Below are 14,942 nucleotides of genomic sequence, written 5' to 3'. Positions count from 1 at the left end.
GGCATCGGGGAAGATACCAGATGGTGTGTTGAGGGAGTAGTTTGCTATAATTAAAAGCCTCTTGCTTCTGTCTCCGCACCGCATGCTGCCTCAGAAACTGGGTCAGGCAGCAGGTGGATGAGAACAAGCAGACGCCTTTCTCTCAGTACGTCAACATCTAAAATGGCAGCCTTAGTGGGGTAACAAGGGAAATCCACTCATCAACTATCAAAGTGAAAGGATTCTTGGTTGGGCAAAAAATATAAAAACAGATAGCGAGTTTCTACAGTTATATAAAAAGAAAAAGGGTGGCTAAGGCAAACGTAGGTCCTTTAGAGGATGAGACCGGGAAATTAATGGTGGGAAACATGGAGATGGCAAAAATGCTGAACAAATATTTTGTTTCAGTCTTTACGATAGAGGACACTAAGAATATCCCAAAACTGGACAAACAGGGGGCTCTAGGGGGGAAGGAGCTAAATACGATTAAAATCACTCAGGAATTGGTACTCAGTAAATTAATGGGACTCAAGGCGGATAAATCCCCTGGACCTGATGGCTTCCATCCTAGGGTCTTGAGGGAAGTGGCAGTGGGGATTGAGGATGCTTTGGTAATAATTTTCCAAAATTCTCTGGACTTGGCAAAGGTCCTGGCAGATTGGAAAACTGCTAATGTAACACCCTTATTTAAAAAGGGTAGTAGGCAGAAGGCTGGAAATTATAGACCAGTTAGCCTAACATCTGTGGTGGGTAAAATTTTGGAGTCTATTATTAAGGAGACAGTAGCGGAACATTTGGATAAACATAATTTAAAAGGACAAAGTCAGCATGGCTTTACGAAGGGGAAGTCATGTCTGACAAATTTGCTTGAGTTCTTTGAGGATATAACGTACAGGGTGGATAAAGGGGAACCAGTGGACGTAGTGTATTTGGACTTCCAGAAGGCATTCGACAAGGTGCCACATAAAAGATTATTGCTCAAGATAAAGAATCACTGGATTGGGGGTAATATTCTGGCATGGGTGGAGGATTGGTTATCTAACAGGAAGCAGAGAGTTGGGATAAATGGTTCATTCTCGGACTGGCAACCTGTAGCCAGTGGTGTTCCGCAGGGGTCGGTGCTGGGTCCCCAACTCTTTACAATCTATATTAACGATTTGGAGGAGGGGACCGAGTGTAACATATCAAAGTTTGCAGATGATACAAAGATGGGAGGGAAAGTAGAGAGTGAGGAGGACATAAAAAACCTACAAGGGGATATAGACAGGCTGGGTGAGTGGGCGGAGATTTGGCAGATGCAATACAATATTGGAAAATGTGAGGTTATGCACTTTGGCAGGAAAAATCGGAGAGCAAGTTATTATCTTAATGGCGAGAAACTGGAAAGTACTGCAGTACAAAGGGATCTGGGGGTCCTAGTGCAAGAAAATCAAAAAGTTAGTTTGCAGGTGCAGCAGGTGATCAAGAAGGCCAACGAAATGTTGGCTTTTATTGCTAGGGGGATAGAATATAAAAACAGGGAGGTATTGCTGCAGTTATATAAGGTATTGGTGAGACCGCACCTGGAATACTGCATACAGTTTTGGTGTCCATACTTAAGAAAAGACATACTTGCTCTCGAGGCAGTATAAAAAAATTTTTCACTCGGTTAATCCCGGGGATGAGGGGGCAGACATATGAGGAGAGGTTGAGTAGATTGGGACTCTGCTCATTGGAGTTCAGAAGAATGAGAGGCGATCTTATTGAAACATATAAGATTGTGAAGGGGCTTGATCGGGTGGATGCGGTGAGGATGTTCCCAAGGATGGGTGAAACTAGAACTAGGGGGCATAATCTTAGAATAAGGGGCTGCTCCTTCAAAACTGAGATGAGGGGAAACTTCTTCACTCAGAGGGTGGTAGGTCTGTGAAATTTGCTGCCCCAGGAAGCTGTGGAAGCTACATCATTAAATAAATTTAAAACAGAAATAGACAGTTTCCTGGAAGTAAAGAGAATTAGGGGTTACGGGGAGCGGGCAGGAAATTGGACATGAATTTAGATTTGAGGTTAGGATCAGATCAGCCATGATCTTATTGAATGGCGGAGCAGGCTCGAGGGGCCGATTGGCCTACTCCTGCTCCTATTTCTTATGTTCTTATGTTAGGTTAGCATGTCGATTGTAATGCTGCCATCCACCAGGATCAATGCGACTCCTTTAGACATTGACAGTATTTCCCAAGGATATTGCATTATTCTTATGAATCATGACAAGCTGATTCAAGGGGCTCGAGGGAAGTGGGGGGAGGGGCGGTCTTTTGGAGCAGAGAGCATTCCTCTCTAAAGAGCAGTGTGAACATCCTGGATTGAGGTAGCAGAAAGAATTAATTTTGCCTCACCTGTGACCAGATCCTGGGAAGGAATCTGTTGGTCTCAGGGAAGTTGTCAAGGTCATTTAAGATACAGATCAGCCATGATCTAATTGAATAGCGGAACAGGCTCGAGGGGCTGAATAGTCTGCTACTATTCCTTATCTTCTTATGTAAGCGTTTTTACACTGTTGCCTTATAATGCATCTTAACAGCTCTCCGGAGAATTGTTGTGGTTTACAGCACAGAAAGCCACTATGTATGGCTCTTTACTACAGCAATCCAAAACTAATCCCACTGGCCTGCTCTCCCCATAGCCCTGTATCAATCCAAAACTAATCCCCCTGCCCTGCTCTCTCCCCACAGCCCTGTATCAATCCAAAACTAATCCCACTGGCCTGCTCTCTCCCCATAGCCCTGTATCAATCCAAAACTAATCCCCCTGCCCTGCTCTCTCCCCACAGCCCTGTATCAATCCAAAACTAATCCCACTGGCCTGCTCTCTCCCCATAGCCCTGTATCAATCCAAAACTAATCCCACTGGCCTGCTCTCCCCATAGCCCTGTATCAATCCAAAACTAATCCCACAATCTGCTCTCTCCCCACAGCCCTGTATCAATCCAAAACTAATCCCACTGGCCTGCTCTCCCCATAGCCCTGTATCAATCTAAAACTAATCCCACAATCTGCTCTCTCCATAGCCCTGTATCAATCTAAAACTAATCCCACAATCTGCTCTCTCCATAGCCCTGTATCAATACAAAACTAATCCCACTGCCCTGATCTCCCCATAGTGCTCTTTAATCCAAAACTAATCCCACAGCCCTGGTCTCTCCCCATAGTCCTGTATCAATTCAAAACTAATCCCACAGCCCTGGTCTCTCCCCATAGTCCTGTATCAATTCAAAACTAATCCCACAGCCCTGGTCTCTCCCCATAGTCCTGTATCAATCCAAAACTAATCCCACTGCCCTGCTCTCTCCCCATAGCCCTGTATCAATCCAAAACTAATCCCACTGCCCTGCTTTCTCCCCATAGCCCTGTATCAATCCAAAACTAATCCCACTGCCCTGCCCTCTCCCCATAGCCCTGTATCAATCCTAAACTAATCCCACTGCCCTGCTCTCTCCCCATAGCCCTGTATCAATCCAAAACTAATCCCCCTGCCCTGCTCTCTCCCCATAGCCCTGTATCAATCCAAAACTAATCCCACTGCCCTGCTCTCTCCCCATAGCCCTGTATCAATCCTAAACTAATCCCACTGCCCTGGTCTCTCCCCATAGCCCTGTATCAATCCAAAACTAATCCGATTGCCCTGTTCTCTCCATAGTCCTGTATCAATCCAAAACTAATCCCATTGGCCTGCTCTCTCCCCATAGCCCTGTATCAATCCTAAACTAATCCCACTGCCCTGGTCTCTCCCCATAGTCCTGTATCAATCCAAAACTAATCCCACTGCCCTGCTCTCTCCCCATAGCCCTGTATCAATCCTAAACTAATCTCACTGGCCTGCTCTCTCCCCATAGCCCTGCATCTTCCTCTACTTAAATTCTAAGTCTGGTGACTCGCCCTGTAAACTTAGTGGAGCATCACAGAGGGAGAATTCACTCAGCAACTGCTCATTTACTTTTCAAATGCATAGCCACGCCCATGTTTTAGCACTATGATCTATATACTGCCATGCCAATAAGTCTGCTTTTTGACCCGTGAAACGGGGCAAGGACCAAAAGCCAAGCAAGCAACCAACACAAGCTACCTGCATTCCACATGTTCACAGACTCACAGAAAGTTACTGAGGGCTGCGGTCCTCTTCTGCCACTGGTTGAGGCAGGCTCAGCTACTTCTTCACTTGTTGCATAGCAGTCGCCCTTTTCAGGGCAAGGTCGTGTAAGGTGCATCAGGTGGCAGTCACCTTGAAGGCCCAGACTAGCCTGTAGTGCATGGCCTCCTCTGATCCTGCCCTTCCACTTTCAGAACCAGCAGGTGGAGAGAGATGGCCAGCGGGATAACTTCAATTTTACTTCCCTTGGTTAACACCAACAGATGGGAAATGGTATGAATAGCTGCAGTGATGTCCAAAGACATCATGAAAAAAACAATGAAATCAGTGGGTCAGCATGCAGCTACCATGAAGACTCCCCTAGAAGGAGCAGGAGCCAACATAGCTGAAAAGGACAACCATGCATCGCCCATTGCTAAGCTTCAGTAGGGCTGTTCATGTGCTGAGACACAGTGAACATCTGGTGCTCAGAGCCACAGACAATTCCTCATTCAGCATGTCATTTTGTATTATGTACGATGCACAATGGGTGCACGGCAGGCTTCAGTGTGTGACATTGCAGGTTACCTGAATCCAGTTGCAGCAACAACAACTTACATTTATATAGTGCCTTTAATGTAGTAAAATGTCCCAAGGGGCTTCACAGGAGTGTTATGACACAAAATTTGACACTGAGCCACATATGGAAATATTAGGACAGATGACCAAAAGCTTGGTCAAAGAGGTAGGTTTTAAGGAGCATCTTAAAGGAAGAGAGAGAGGTAAAGAGGCAGAAAGGTTTAGGGGGGAATTCCAGAGCTTGGGGTCTAGGCAGCTGAAGGCACGGCCGCCAATGGTAGAGCGATGAAAATTGGGTGCAACCAAAGCCCTGTATAATTGTAGTAAGACTTCCTTACTCTTGTACTCCAACCCTCTTGCAATAAAGGACAACATTCCATTTGCAATTAATTCGAGTTTAGAAGAATGAGAGGGGATCTCATTGAAACATATAAAATTCTGACAGGGCGAGACAGACTGGATGCAGGGAGGATGTTTCCCCTGGCTGGGGGGGTCCAGAACGAGGGGTCACAGTCTCAGGATACGGGGTAGGACATTTAGGACTGAGATGAGGAGAAATCTCTTCACTCAGAGGGTGGTGAACCTGTGGAATTCTCTACCACAGAAGGCTGTTGAGGCCAAGTCACTGAATATATTTAAGAAGGAGCTGGATAGATTTCTAGACACAAAAGGCATCAAGAGGTATGGGGAGAGAGCGGGAATATGGTATTGAGATAGAGGATCAGCCATGATCATATTGAATGGTGGCGAAGGCTCGAAGGGCTGAATGGCCTACTCCTGCTCCTATTTTCTATGTTTCTATGTTTGCATTCCTAATTGCTTGCTGTACCTACATGCTAACTTTCTGTGTCTCTTTTATGAGGGCACACAGATCTCTCTGAACACCAACATTTAATAGTTTCTCACCATTTAAAAAAATCCTGTTTTTCTATTCTTCCTACCAAAGTGAATAACCTCACACTTACCCACATTATACTCCATCTGTCACCTTCTTGCCAATTCCTGCCACTTAACCTGTCTATATCCCATTGCAGACTCTTTGTGTCCTCCTCACAGCTTACTTTCCCACCTACCTTTGTATCGTCAGCAAACTTGGATACATTACACTCGGTCCCTTCATCTAAGTCTTTAATATAGATGGTAAATAGCTGAGGCCCAAGCACTGATTCTTGTGGCACCTCACTAGTTACAGCCTGCCAACCTGAAAATGACCTGTTTATCCCTACTCTCTGATTTCTGTCCGTTAACCAATCCTCTATCCATGCTAATATATTACCCCCAACCCCATGAGCCCTTATCTTGTGTATCAACCCTTTATGTGGCAACTTATCGAATGCCTTTTGGAGATCCAAATATACTACATCCACTGGTTCCCCCTTATCTACCCTGCTAGTTACAACCTCAAAGAACTCTAATAAATTTGTTAAACACGATTTTCCTTTCATAAAACCATGTGGACCCTGCCAAATCATATTCTGATTTTCTAAGTGCCCTGTTACCGTTTCCTTAATAATGGATTCCAACATTTTCCCGACGACTGATGTCAGGCTAAGTGGCCTGTAGTTCCCCGTTTTCTCTCTCTCCTTTCGTGTATAGTGGGGTTACATTTGCTTTCTTCCAATCCGCTGGGACCGTTCTAGAATCTAGGGAATTTTGGTAGATCATAACCAATGCATCCACTATCTCTGCAGCCACCTCTTTTAGAACTCTCGGATGTAGGCCATCAGGTCCGGGGGATTTGTCGGCTTTTAGTCCCATTAATTTCTCAAGTACTTTTTCTCTACTGATATTAATTGTTTTAAGTTCCTCACTCTCATTTTCCCCTTGGTTCCCCACTATTTTTGGTATGCTTTTTGTGTCTTCTACTGTGAATACAGATACAAAATATTTGTTTAACGTCTCTGCCATTTCTTTATTCCCCATTATAATTTTTCTTGTCTCAGCCTCTAAGGGACCAACATTTACTTTTGTTGCTCCCTTCCTTTTTACATACTTGTAGAAGATCCTTTACTATGAGATTACTGTAAACAATTTTACAACACCAAGTTATAGTCCAGCAATTTTATTTTAAATTCACAAGCTTTCGGAGGCTTCCTCCTTCCTCAGGTACCTGAGGAAGGAGGAAGCCTCCGAAAGCTTGTGAATTTAAAATAAAATTGCTGGACTATAACTTGGTGTTGTAAAATTGTTTACAATTGTCAACCCCAGTCCATCACCGGCATCTCCACATTATGAGATTACTAATTAATCCTATCTTGTTACACAATACAAAGTCTAAAATAGCCTGTTCCCTGGTTGGTTCCATGACGTATTGCTCGAGGAAACCATCTCGAATGCATTCCATGAACTCGTCCTCCAGACTACCTTTGCCAATTTGATTTGCCCAGTCTATAAGAAGATTAAAGTCTCCCATGATTAATGCATTACCTTTGTCACTTTGTTATTTTTTGATTAATACTCTGTCCAACGGTGTAGCTACTGTTAGAGGGCCTACAAAGTACTCCCACCAGTGTTTTCTGTCCTTTGTTATTTCTTATCTCCACCCATACTGATTCTACTTCCTGAGCTTCTGAGCCAAGACCCTTTCTTACCACTGTCCTTATGTCATCCTTTATTATCAGAGCTACCTTCCCTCCTTTTCCATTCTGCCTGTCTTTCCGAAATGTCAAGTGCCCTGGAATATTTGGTTCCCAACCTTGGTCACCTTGCAACCGCGTCTCTTTAATGGCGATTAGATCAAACCCATTTATCTCTATTTGTGCCACTAATTCGTCTGTCTTGTTCTGAATGCTTTGTGCATTCAGATAAAAAGCCTTTAATTTTAACATTTTACCATTATTCCCTGCTTTGACCTATTCGTTGATGATTTCCGTTAAACTCTCCGTCCCTTCCTGGCACACTCTGCTTATCTTTATCCAAATCGCTACACTGCCCTTTTGCCTTGTCTATTCTCTTTAGATTTCTAAATTTCCCCCCACCTGACCCCTCCCCTCCCCCCTCTTTAATTTAAAGCCCTATCTACAGCCCTAGTTATTCGATTCGCCAGGATACTGGCGCCAGCACGGTTTAAGTGGAGCCCATCCCAACGGAACAGCTTCTTCATTCCCCAGTACCGGTGCCAATGCCCCATAAATCGAAATGTGCTCATTCCAATGAACCTTCAGTACAAGTAAATGCAGATACCAGTTTCTGTCTGTTCCCTGCTGGGAGTGCGGGGTCATGGAATCACCGTTTATATTGTTTGAACTTAATAATATTTTGCGTATTTAAAGCTAGAGTTTTATTTTTTGCAGATGTCATTTGCCTGAGTATATCCTGGATTTTGGATTTGTAATCCTCAGCACTGTCAAGGTACACATCGTTAAGATTACGAACACAGGCGCTTTGCCGGTATCCTTTCACACTGACCGACAGGCTCTTAAAAATACAGGTAAGGCAGCTGTGGTACATGGAGAGGTCACGAGGTCAGTTCCTGCCCATACAACTGTTCAAAGCTAAATTTGTGTTTTTTTGCAGAAAATATAATACAAACTGTGTATCCCCCCATTTTCCTTACAATTTATAGATCTTGGTACAGTTGTTGTAGTACAGTTATGGGGGCTAATAATTCAATCATTAGCACCCGTGGCTGTGCATTAGGCACGTGCACCTCACATTATGGTGCACCGAAGCCTGAGGCCTGCTCAGCATCAGTGGTGCTTGGAGCCTGGGAACCTATTGTGCTCTAGGCCCCATAATGTGTCCAGAGCGCCCGGACAGCGCTCGAGACAGTCAGTGCCAAAATAAAACAAGCATTGCAAAGGAGCCTCTTCCTTAAACACCTTTACTGTTTAAAGGTGTATTGCTGTTTTTCTGATTTCTGTGCAGCTGTTTGTTGCAGCTTCTGAGGTACGTGGTGTTGTAGGAGAAAGAAAGGTACTGAAACTTATTGGAGCCCAGCGGAGAACCTCTTAAAGCTGGACAATATCCGTTATCTGTGCCTGCTTCCCCAGGGGAATGGTGATATATTGAGCAGAGCTATGGGTGTACCTCTGGTTATCTCTCTCTGGTTGCAGTCTGTAGGAGATCACAGAAGGCGAACCAGAACACCTTTGTCTGTACTTCAGGAGAACAATAAAGACCCATTCTTATACCAAGTCTACGGTTCAGATTTTCGTACCTGGATGTCTCGGATAAAATTTGCATTTCTCAAGGAGGCCATTACTGATCTTTGTACACTTCTGTAGCCAGACCTGCAAACCAATTCAACAACAGTCACAGTCAAAGTGACCGCAGCCTTGAACTTTTATACTTACAGGGTAATTTCAAGCAACAGCAGGAGAATCTCCCAACCTGCAGTACACAGCTGCATCATGCAGGCCACAGGCACCTTGTTTGTCTGAGCCTCTCAATTCATTAATTTGCCTACAGAAAAGAGGCAGTAACTTATAACGGTCTGACTGGTTTCCCCAAAATGGCACACATATTGCCACGTGGGCCCCACAGAAAGGGATTCCACTGCATCAATGTGCAGCTGATCTATGACAATCATCCATATTAAAGGTTGTTTCCCTGGCAATTGCCATGATTCATTTCTTTTACAACAATCCATGATTTCAGCTTTATTTGAAGGGCCACATAGACCTGGCTGTTGATTATCCACTGCAGACGTAGGTGCTTGGCCCATTGGGGAACCCAAGGGCAAGAGGTGAAGAGCATTATAATGAGGCTCATGCTGCCCTCAGGGTCTTGGTCTCTTTAAAATCTGTCTCTTTGACCAAGCTTTTGGTCACCTGTCCTAAAATCTCCTTAGATTTTATGGATTAGATGGCTTGGTGTCAAATTTTGTTTGATAACGTTCCTGTGAAGCACCTTGAGATGTTTTACTATGTTAACAGCGCTATATAAATCCAAGTTGTTGGTCGAGCACACATTTGGCATCCTTAAGCAAAGGTTCAGACTCCTGGTGTCCAAAATTATTGCAGCCTTCTGCTTGTCACACATAATTCAATCTCTTGCGTTCAAAGGGACATCACAATCTACAGTACAAAGATGTACAGCACATCCCAGTTCATCCATCAAGGAAAGCCTACAATGCCTCCATCTCAACATCTAACTGGCTCTGAAATGGACCTAAGGTTATCTTTAACTTCCACTGCCCTATCTAGAAGTGTGTTGATCATTCTTTGCATAAAGAACTTCCTGATACTAGCCTCAAATTTGTCTGGGACCTTTGCCCCCTTGTCCCGGTATCAAGATTTGCCTTGAAGTAGTACTGTGGTTTAACCCTTGTATACCATTTATTATCATAGATCTTGATGAGGTCCCCTCTCAGTCAGCTCCTTTCAAGGCTGAAGAGACCATGTTTCTCCATGCTGTCCTCATAACTCACCCTCTTGACACCAAGGATCAGCCTCATGGCTCTTTGCAGTATTGCCTCCTGGGCGTGACTGTTTCCCTTGTGACCTTGTGCAGAGAAAGAGGGCTCTATTTTCGCACCCGTGATCAGGTGCGTTCGTGGCGGGGGGGGCTGTGAAAATCCCGGATTCCCGGGGCGGGTCCGGAGCCCGGCTCCAACCCGCCCCACTTCCAGGTTCCCCAGTGACACGCTGACATGCGCGCGCAGCCCCCGCATGTGGGACTCCCGCCGGCAATTAAAGCCGGCGAGGTGCCACTTAAAGTACTTGAACAGGTACTTCAGGTTGTTTACAGACCTGATTAACCTGATATTTTAGGAGGGATTGGATTTTGCAATTAACTGAGACTGTTTCCCGTACTGGGGGAAACACTCCCAGTTGAAATGGACGTGTTGCAGCCACCAGCCTGTGGCAGCTGCAAAGGTCCATTTGACAAGTGTTGGGGGTGGGTGGGAGACCCTCACTCATTGCAGGAGGCCACTCTGTCACTTTGGACAAAGTTTGGCCTCCACCACCCTCCTCCTAACAATCAAATGCATAAACTTGCACACTTACCCCGGTGTCCAGACACATTTACCTACCTTGCGGACCCCCTCAAATGTACATCTTCCGGATGGGGGCCGCCGTAGCTGCAGTCATGACCTCCTCGGAGGGCGAACAGCATCACCAGCCTCGCCAGCGACGCCGTCCACCTCTGGCATGTGGAGCTCCACAACAGAGTGCTGTGACACATCCACCTGTACAGCAGGAGGGAGGGCTACTGCAGAGAGAGATGCGTCGCAGAGGGCACTACCCTGGCCGCAGGGTCTACAGACCGAGGCTCAGCTTCCGTGGACATGTAGTCGTGGACATCTGCAGCCTCCTTCATGCCGAGCTGCTCCCAGCTGGCCCGAACTCTATCTTCTTACCTGTCGCTGTCAAAGTCACCACTGCCCTCAACAACTTCTCCTCCGCATCCTTCCAGGGTGCCACCGGGGACATCGCCGAAGTCTCTCAGTCGTCTGCACAAAAGAGTCCTGCAAATACACCTACACCCACTCTGCAGTGATACAATGGGTGGCATCAGGTGTGGGTCTTCATAGTGATCCTCAGGAAAGGGCATTATTGCACAAACCAGACAAGATTCGCAAAGACGTGGCAGTAGTGGTGACAATATAATATGTTATGAGTTGATCAGAAATCAAATATAGGTAAACACTATGACAAACCCTCAAACACCCTTTATGCTCACGACACGTGTGCCTTACGCTTCCGACTGCACACATGTGATGCAAGCCCTGTGGCTGCAGTACAGGTAGTGGCAGGTTGAGTGAGGCTGACCGTGAAAGAGATGCATGAGAGGGTGAGTATGAGATAGATCCATGAGATTGTATGAGGATTGGGTTGAGTGGTAGTGGTGGGATGAGTACTGGCGAGGTGAGTAAGAGCAGGTACGATGAGGATGAGGTTTGAGTGGATGTGAGGGGTAATGTGACAGAGTAGTGTTGGCAGTTCAGAAGGAGATGTGGGGTGGGGGCGGTGATGTGGCAGACGGAGTGTAGGGGAATGAGTTAGTGTACTCACTTTGGCTGATCTACTTAGGTGATTGAAGCGCCTCCTGCACTGTATGCAGATGCGCGATATGTTGGTGGTGCAGGTGACCTCCTCCGCCACCTCGAGCAGGTCTTCCTGGTGGCAGAGGCAGGCCGCTTCCTCCCGCCCGCCGGGGGGAAGATCTCTGTCCTCCCCCTCCTCCTCACCCCATCCAATGATACCTGGAGTGAGGCATCATTAAACCTGGGAGCAGCCTTCCCCCTGGGCTGCTCCATGCTGTACTTTTTCCTATTTTCTGCAGCATCAGTCAGTGGAGGACTGCCCCTTTAAATAGGGCTACTCCAGCTGACAGACCTTGCTGCGCATGCGCAGCCCGCCCGCCGCGCAGATCAGCAGTGGGGAACCCGGAAGACCAGGTAAATGGCTCCAATTATCCTGTAATTGCGTGCGGAGCGCCCCGATTTCACCGGGCACGTTACCCACGCGCCCAGACGACCCCCCGCTGAGAACCCGCCGCCCTGCTAATATCGAGCCCAGAGACTCTGTTGAATCTGCCTCTTTATTTCCTCCTGTTTTGGGGTGGGTTGGAGCCATCTGTCAGTTCCCTGGGTCTGCCGCCACTTTGTTGATTTTCTGCCAGAAGTGACAGGGGAACATTGAATATGGTTGAGCATAAGGTTCCACCCAAGAGACCATTAGCAAACAAGTGAACACATGGTATTGGAGGCAACCTATTGACATGGGTAGGAAATTGGTCAGGAGGCAGGAGACAGAGAGTAGGGATAATGGCTATATACTCCACTTGGCAGGAGGTGCCCCCCAGAGATCTGTACGGGGCCTCAGCTTTTCACAATATTTATCAATGACTTAGTTGATGACGACGACGACGACGACGACAACAACAACAACAACAACTTGCTTTAACGTAGTAAAACGTCCCAAGGTGCTTCACAGGAGTGTCATCAAACAAAATTTGACACCGAGCCACGTAAGTCAGTGTTAGGACAGGGATCTTGGTCAAAGAGGTAGGTTTTCAGGAGCATCTTAAAGGAGGAGAGAGAGGTAGAGAGGCAGAGAGGTTTAGGGAGGGAATTCCAGAGCTTAAGGCCTAGGCAGCTGAAGGCATGGCCGCCAATGGTGGAGCGATTAGAATCGGGGATGCGCAAGAGGCAAGAATTGGAGGAACGCAGAGATCTCGGAGGGTTGTAGAGCTTGAGGAGATTACAGAGATAAGGAGGGGCGAGGCCATAGAGGGATTTGAAAACAAGGAGGAGAATTTTAAAATCAAGGCATTCCAGGACCGGGAGCCAATGTAGTTCAGCGAGCACAGGGATGATGGGAGAACGGGACTTGGTGCGAGTTAGGATACGGGCAGCAGAGTTTTAGAAAAGCTCAAGTTTATGGTGGGTGGAAGATGGGAGACCGGCCAGGAGACCATTGGAATAGTCGAGTTTGGAGGTAACAAAGTCATAGATGAGAGTTTCGGCAGCAGATGGGCTGAGGCAGGGGTGGAGACAGGCGATATTATAGAGGTGGAAGTAGGCGGTCTTGATGATGGAGCGGATATGTGGTCGGAAGCTTATCTCAGGGTCAAATAGGACGCCAAGGTTGCGTATGTTCTGGTTTAGCCTCAGACAGTGGCCAGGGACAGGGATGGAGTCGGTGGCTAGGGAACGGAGTTTGTAGTGGGGACCAAAGACAATGGCTTTGGTCTTCCTAATATTTAGTTGGAGGAATTTTTTTGCTCATTCAGTGCTTGATGTCAGACAAGCATCCGAGCAAAATGGAATATAGAGCCGGACATCTAAGTTTACTGATGACACTAAGTCAGGTGGCACAGTAAATAGTGTAGATGGGAGCAGAAAGTTGCAAAGGGACATTGATAGATTAGGTGAGTGAACAAAACTGAGGCAGATGGAGTTCAGTGTGGGAAAGTGTGAGGACATCCACTTCAGACCTAAGAAAGATAAATCAAGAGTATTTTCTAAAGGGGAAGAAGCTAGGAACAGTGGAGGAGCAGAGATTTAGTGGGGTCCAAATACAGAAATCACTAAAAACTAGTGGACAGGTACAAAAAAAATTTAAAAGGCTAATGGAATGTTGTCCTTTATCTCGAGAGGGCTGGAATACAAAGGGGTAGAAGTTATGTTACAACCGTACAGAGCTCTGGTTAGACCCCATCTGGAGAACTGCATTCAGTTCTGGGCACCGCACCTCAGGAAGGATATATTGGCCTTGGAGGGGGTACAGCGCAGATTCACCAGAATGATATTGAGGCTAAAAGGGTTAAATTATGAGGACAGGTCACACAGACTAGGCTTGTATTCCCTTGAATATAAAAGATTAAGTGGTGATCTGATCAAGATGTTTAAAATAATAGTGATTCGATAGGGTAGATGCAGAAAAACTATTTCCTCTGGACAAGAAGACATCATCTTCAAGTTAGAGCTAGGCCATTCAGGAGTGAAATCAGGAAGCACTTTTTCACACCAAGCGTAGTAGAAATCTGAAACTCTCTTCCCAAAAGGCTGTGACAATTTTAGCTTTCAAGACTGAGATGGTTGGGTTTTTGTTAGTTAAGGGTATTAAGAAATATGGAACCGAGATAGGTAAATGGAATGCAGACACAGATTAGGCATGATCCAAGTGAATGGCAGAGCAGGCTCGAGGGGCTGAATGCCCTGCTCCTGTTCCTTTGTTCCTAAATTATAGGTTAATGATGGGAAAACATCACCCAACATATTTCCTGTCATTAGCACCTTAGCAATGCTGGGCTCCAGGAATTGGCAGAGCTTAATGAGAGGTCATTTTGCCATCAAGCACAGAGCAATTGATTACACTGGACAACATGGGATCATTTATTTGTTTTCTGCAGCCATTGCCACTGGCTACCAGAGTCCCAGGGCTATTTGTGCATTCTTTTTGGAGCCGCCTCCTCTCCCATTCCCTCAAGTTAAGCTCGCAAAAGAGTGCATGTAAAGCCTTGAAAGCCTGCAATAAATATGTTAATTAGCTCGACTCCAAGAAATTCACCAGGATAAGACTGAGGACACACTGGCTCGACAAACTTTCATCGGAAACCCCACCACAGTGGAAAATCTAGGCCCGCTATTACAAACTAATATTCCTTGAGGTTCTGTAATTCATACCCCACTGATGATGTAAAGAACACTGAAAGTACAATTGTCTATACACAATTGTAAAAAGATAATACACACAAACAATAAGAGAAAATCTATAATGTATTAAAAATCCTAAATCTGCACTCACTTCCTATCTATAAAACCTTACTTCCTGTTGTCAATATTTTCCATTCCACATTTCTAATGTGAACTGCCTGTGTGTGTGTTT

At 45.9% G+C, this 14,942-nt stretch overlaps 1 protein-coding gene across 1 annotated transcript in view; it reads left to right on the top strand.

The window, feature by feature from the left end:
• The window catches only part of hydin (HYDIN axonemal central pair apparatus protein), a 1,099,250-nt gene that overhangs the window by 589,797 nt on the left and 494,511 nt on the right, over positions 1-14,942 (top strand). The window contains exon 36 of the mRNA XM_067997614.1: positions 7,956-8,092. Within this exon, the coding sequence (XP_067853715.1) occupies positions 7,956-8,092 (137 nt within the window). The remainder of the gene's footprint in view (positions 1-7,955; positions 8,093-14,942) is intronic.

Source organism: Heptranchias perlo, chromosome 16 (genome assembly GCF_035084215.1).
Source record: "Heptranchias perlo isolate sHepPer1 chromosome 16, sHepPer1.hap1, whole genome shotgun sequence".
NCBI lineage: Eukaryota > Metazoa > Chordata > Chondrichthyes > Hexanchiformes > Hexanchidae > Heptranchias > Heptranchias perlo.
This window is presented reverse-complemented; position numbering and strand designations above follow the sequence as displayed.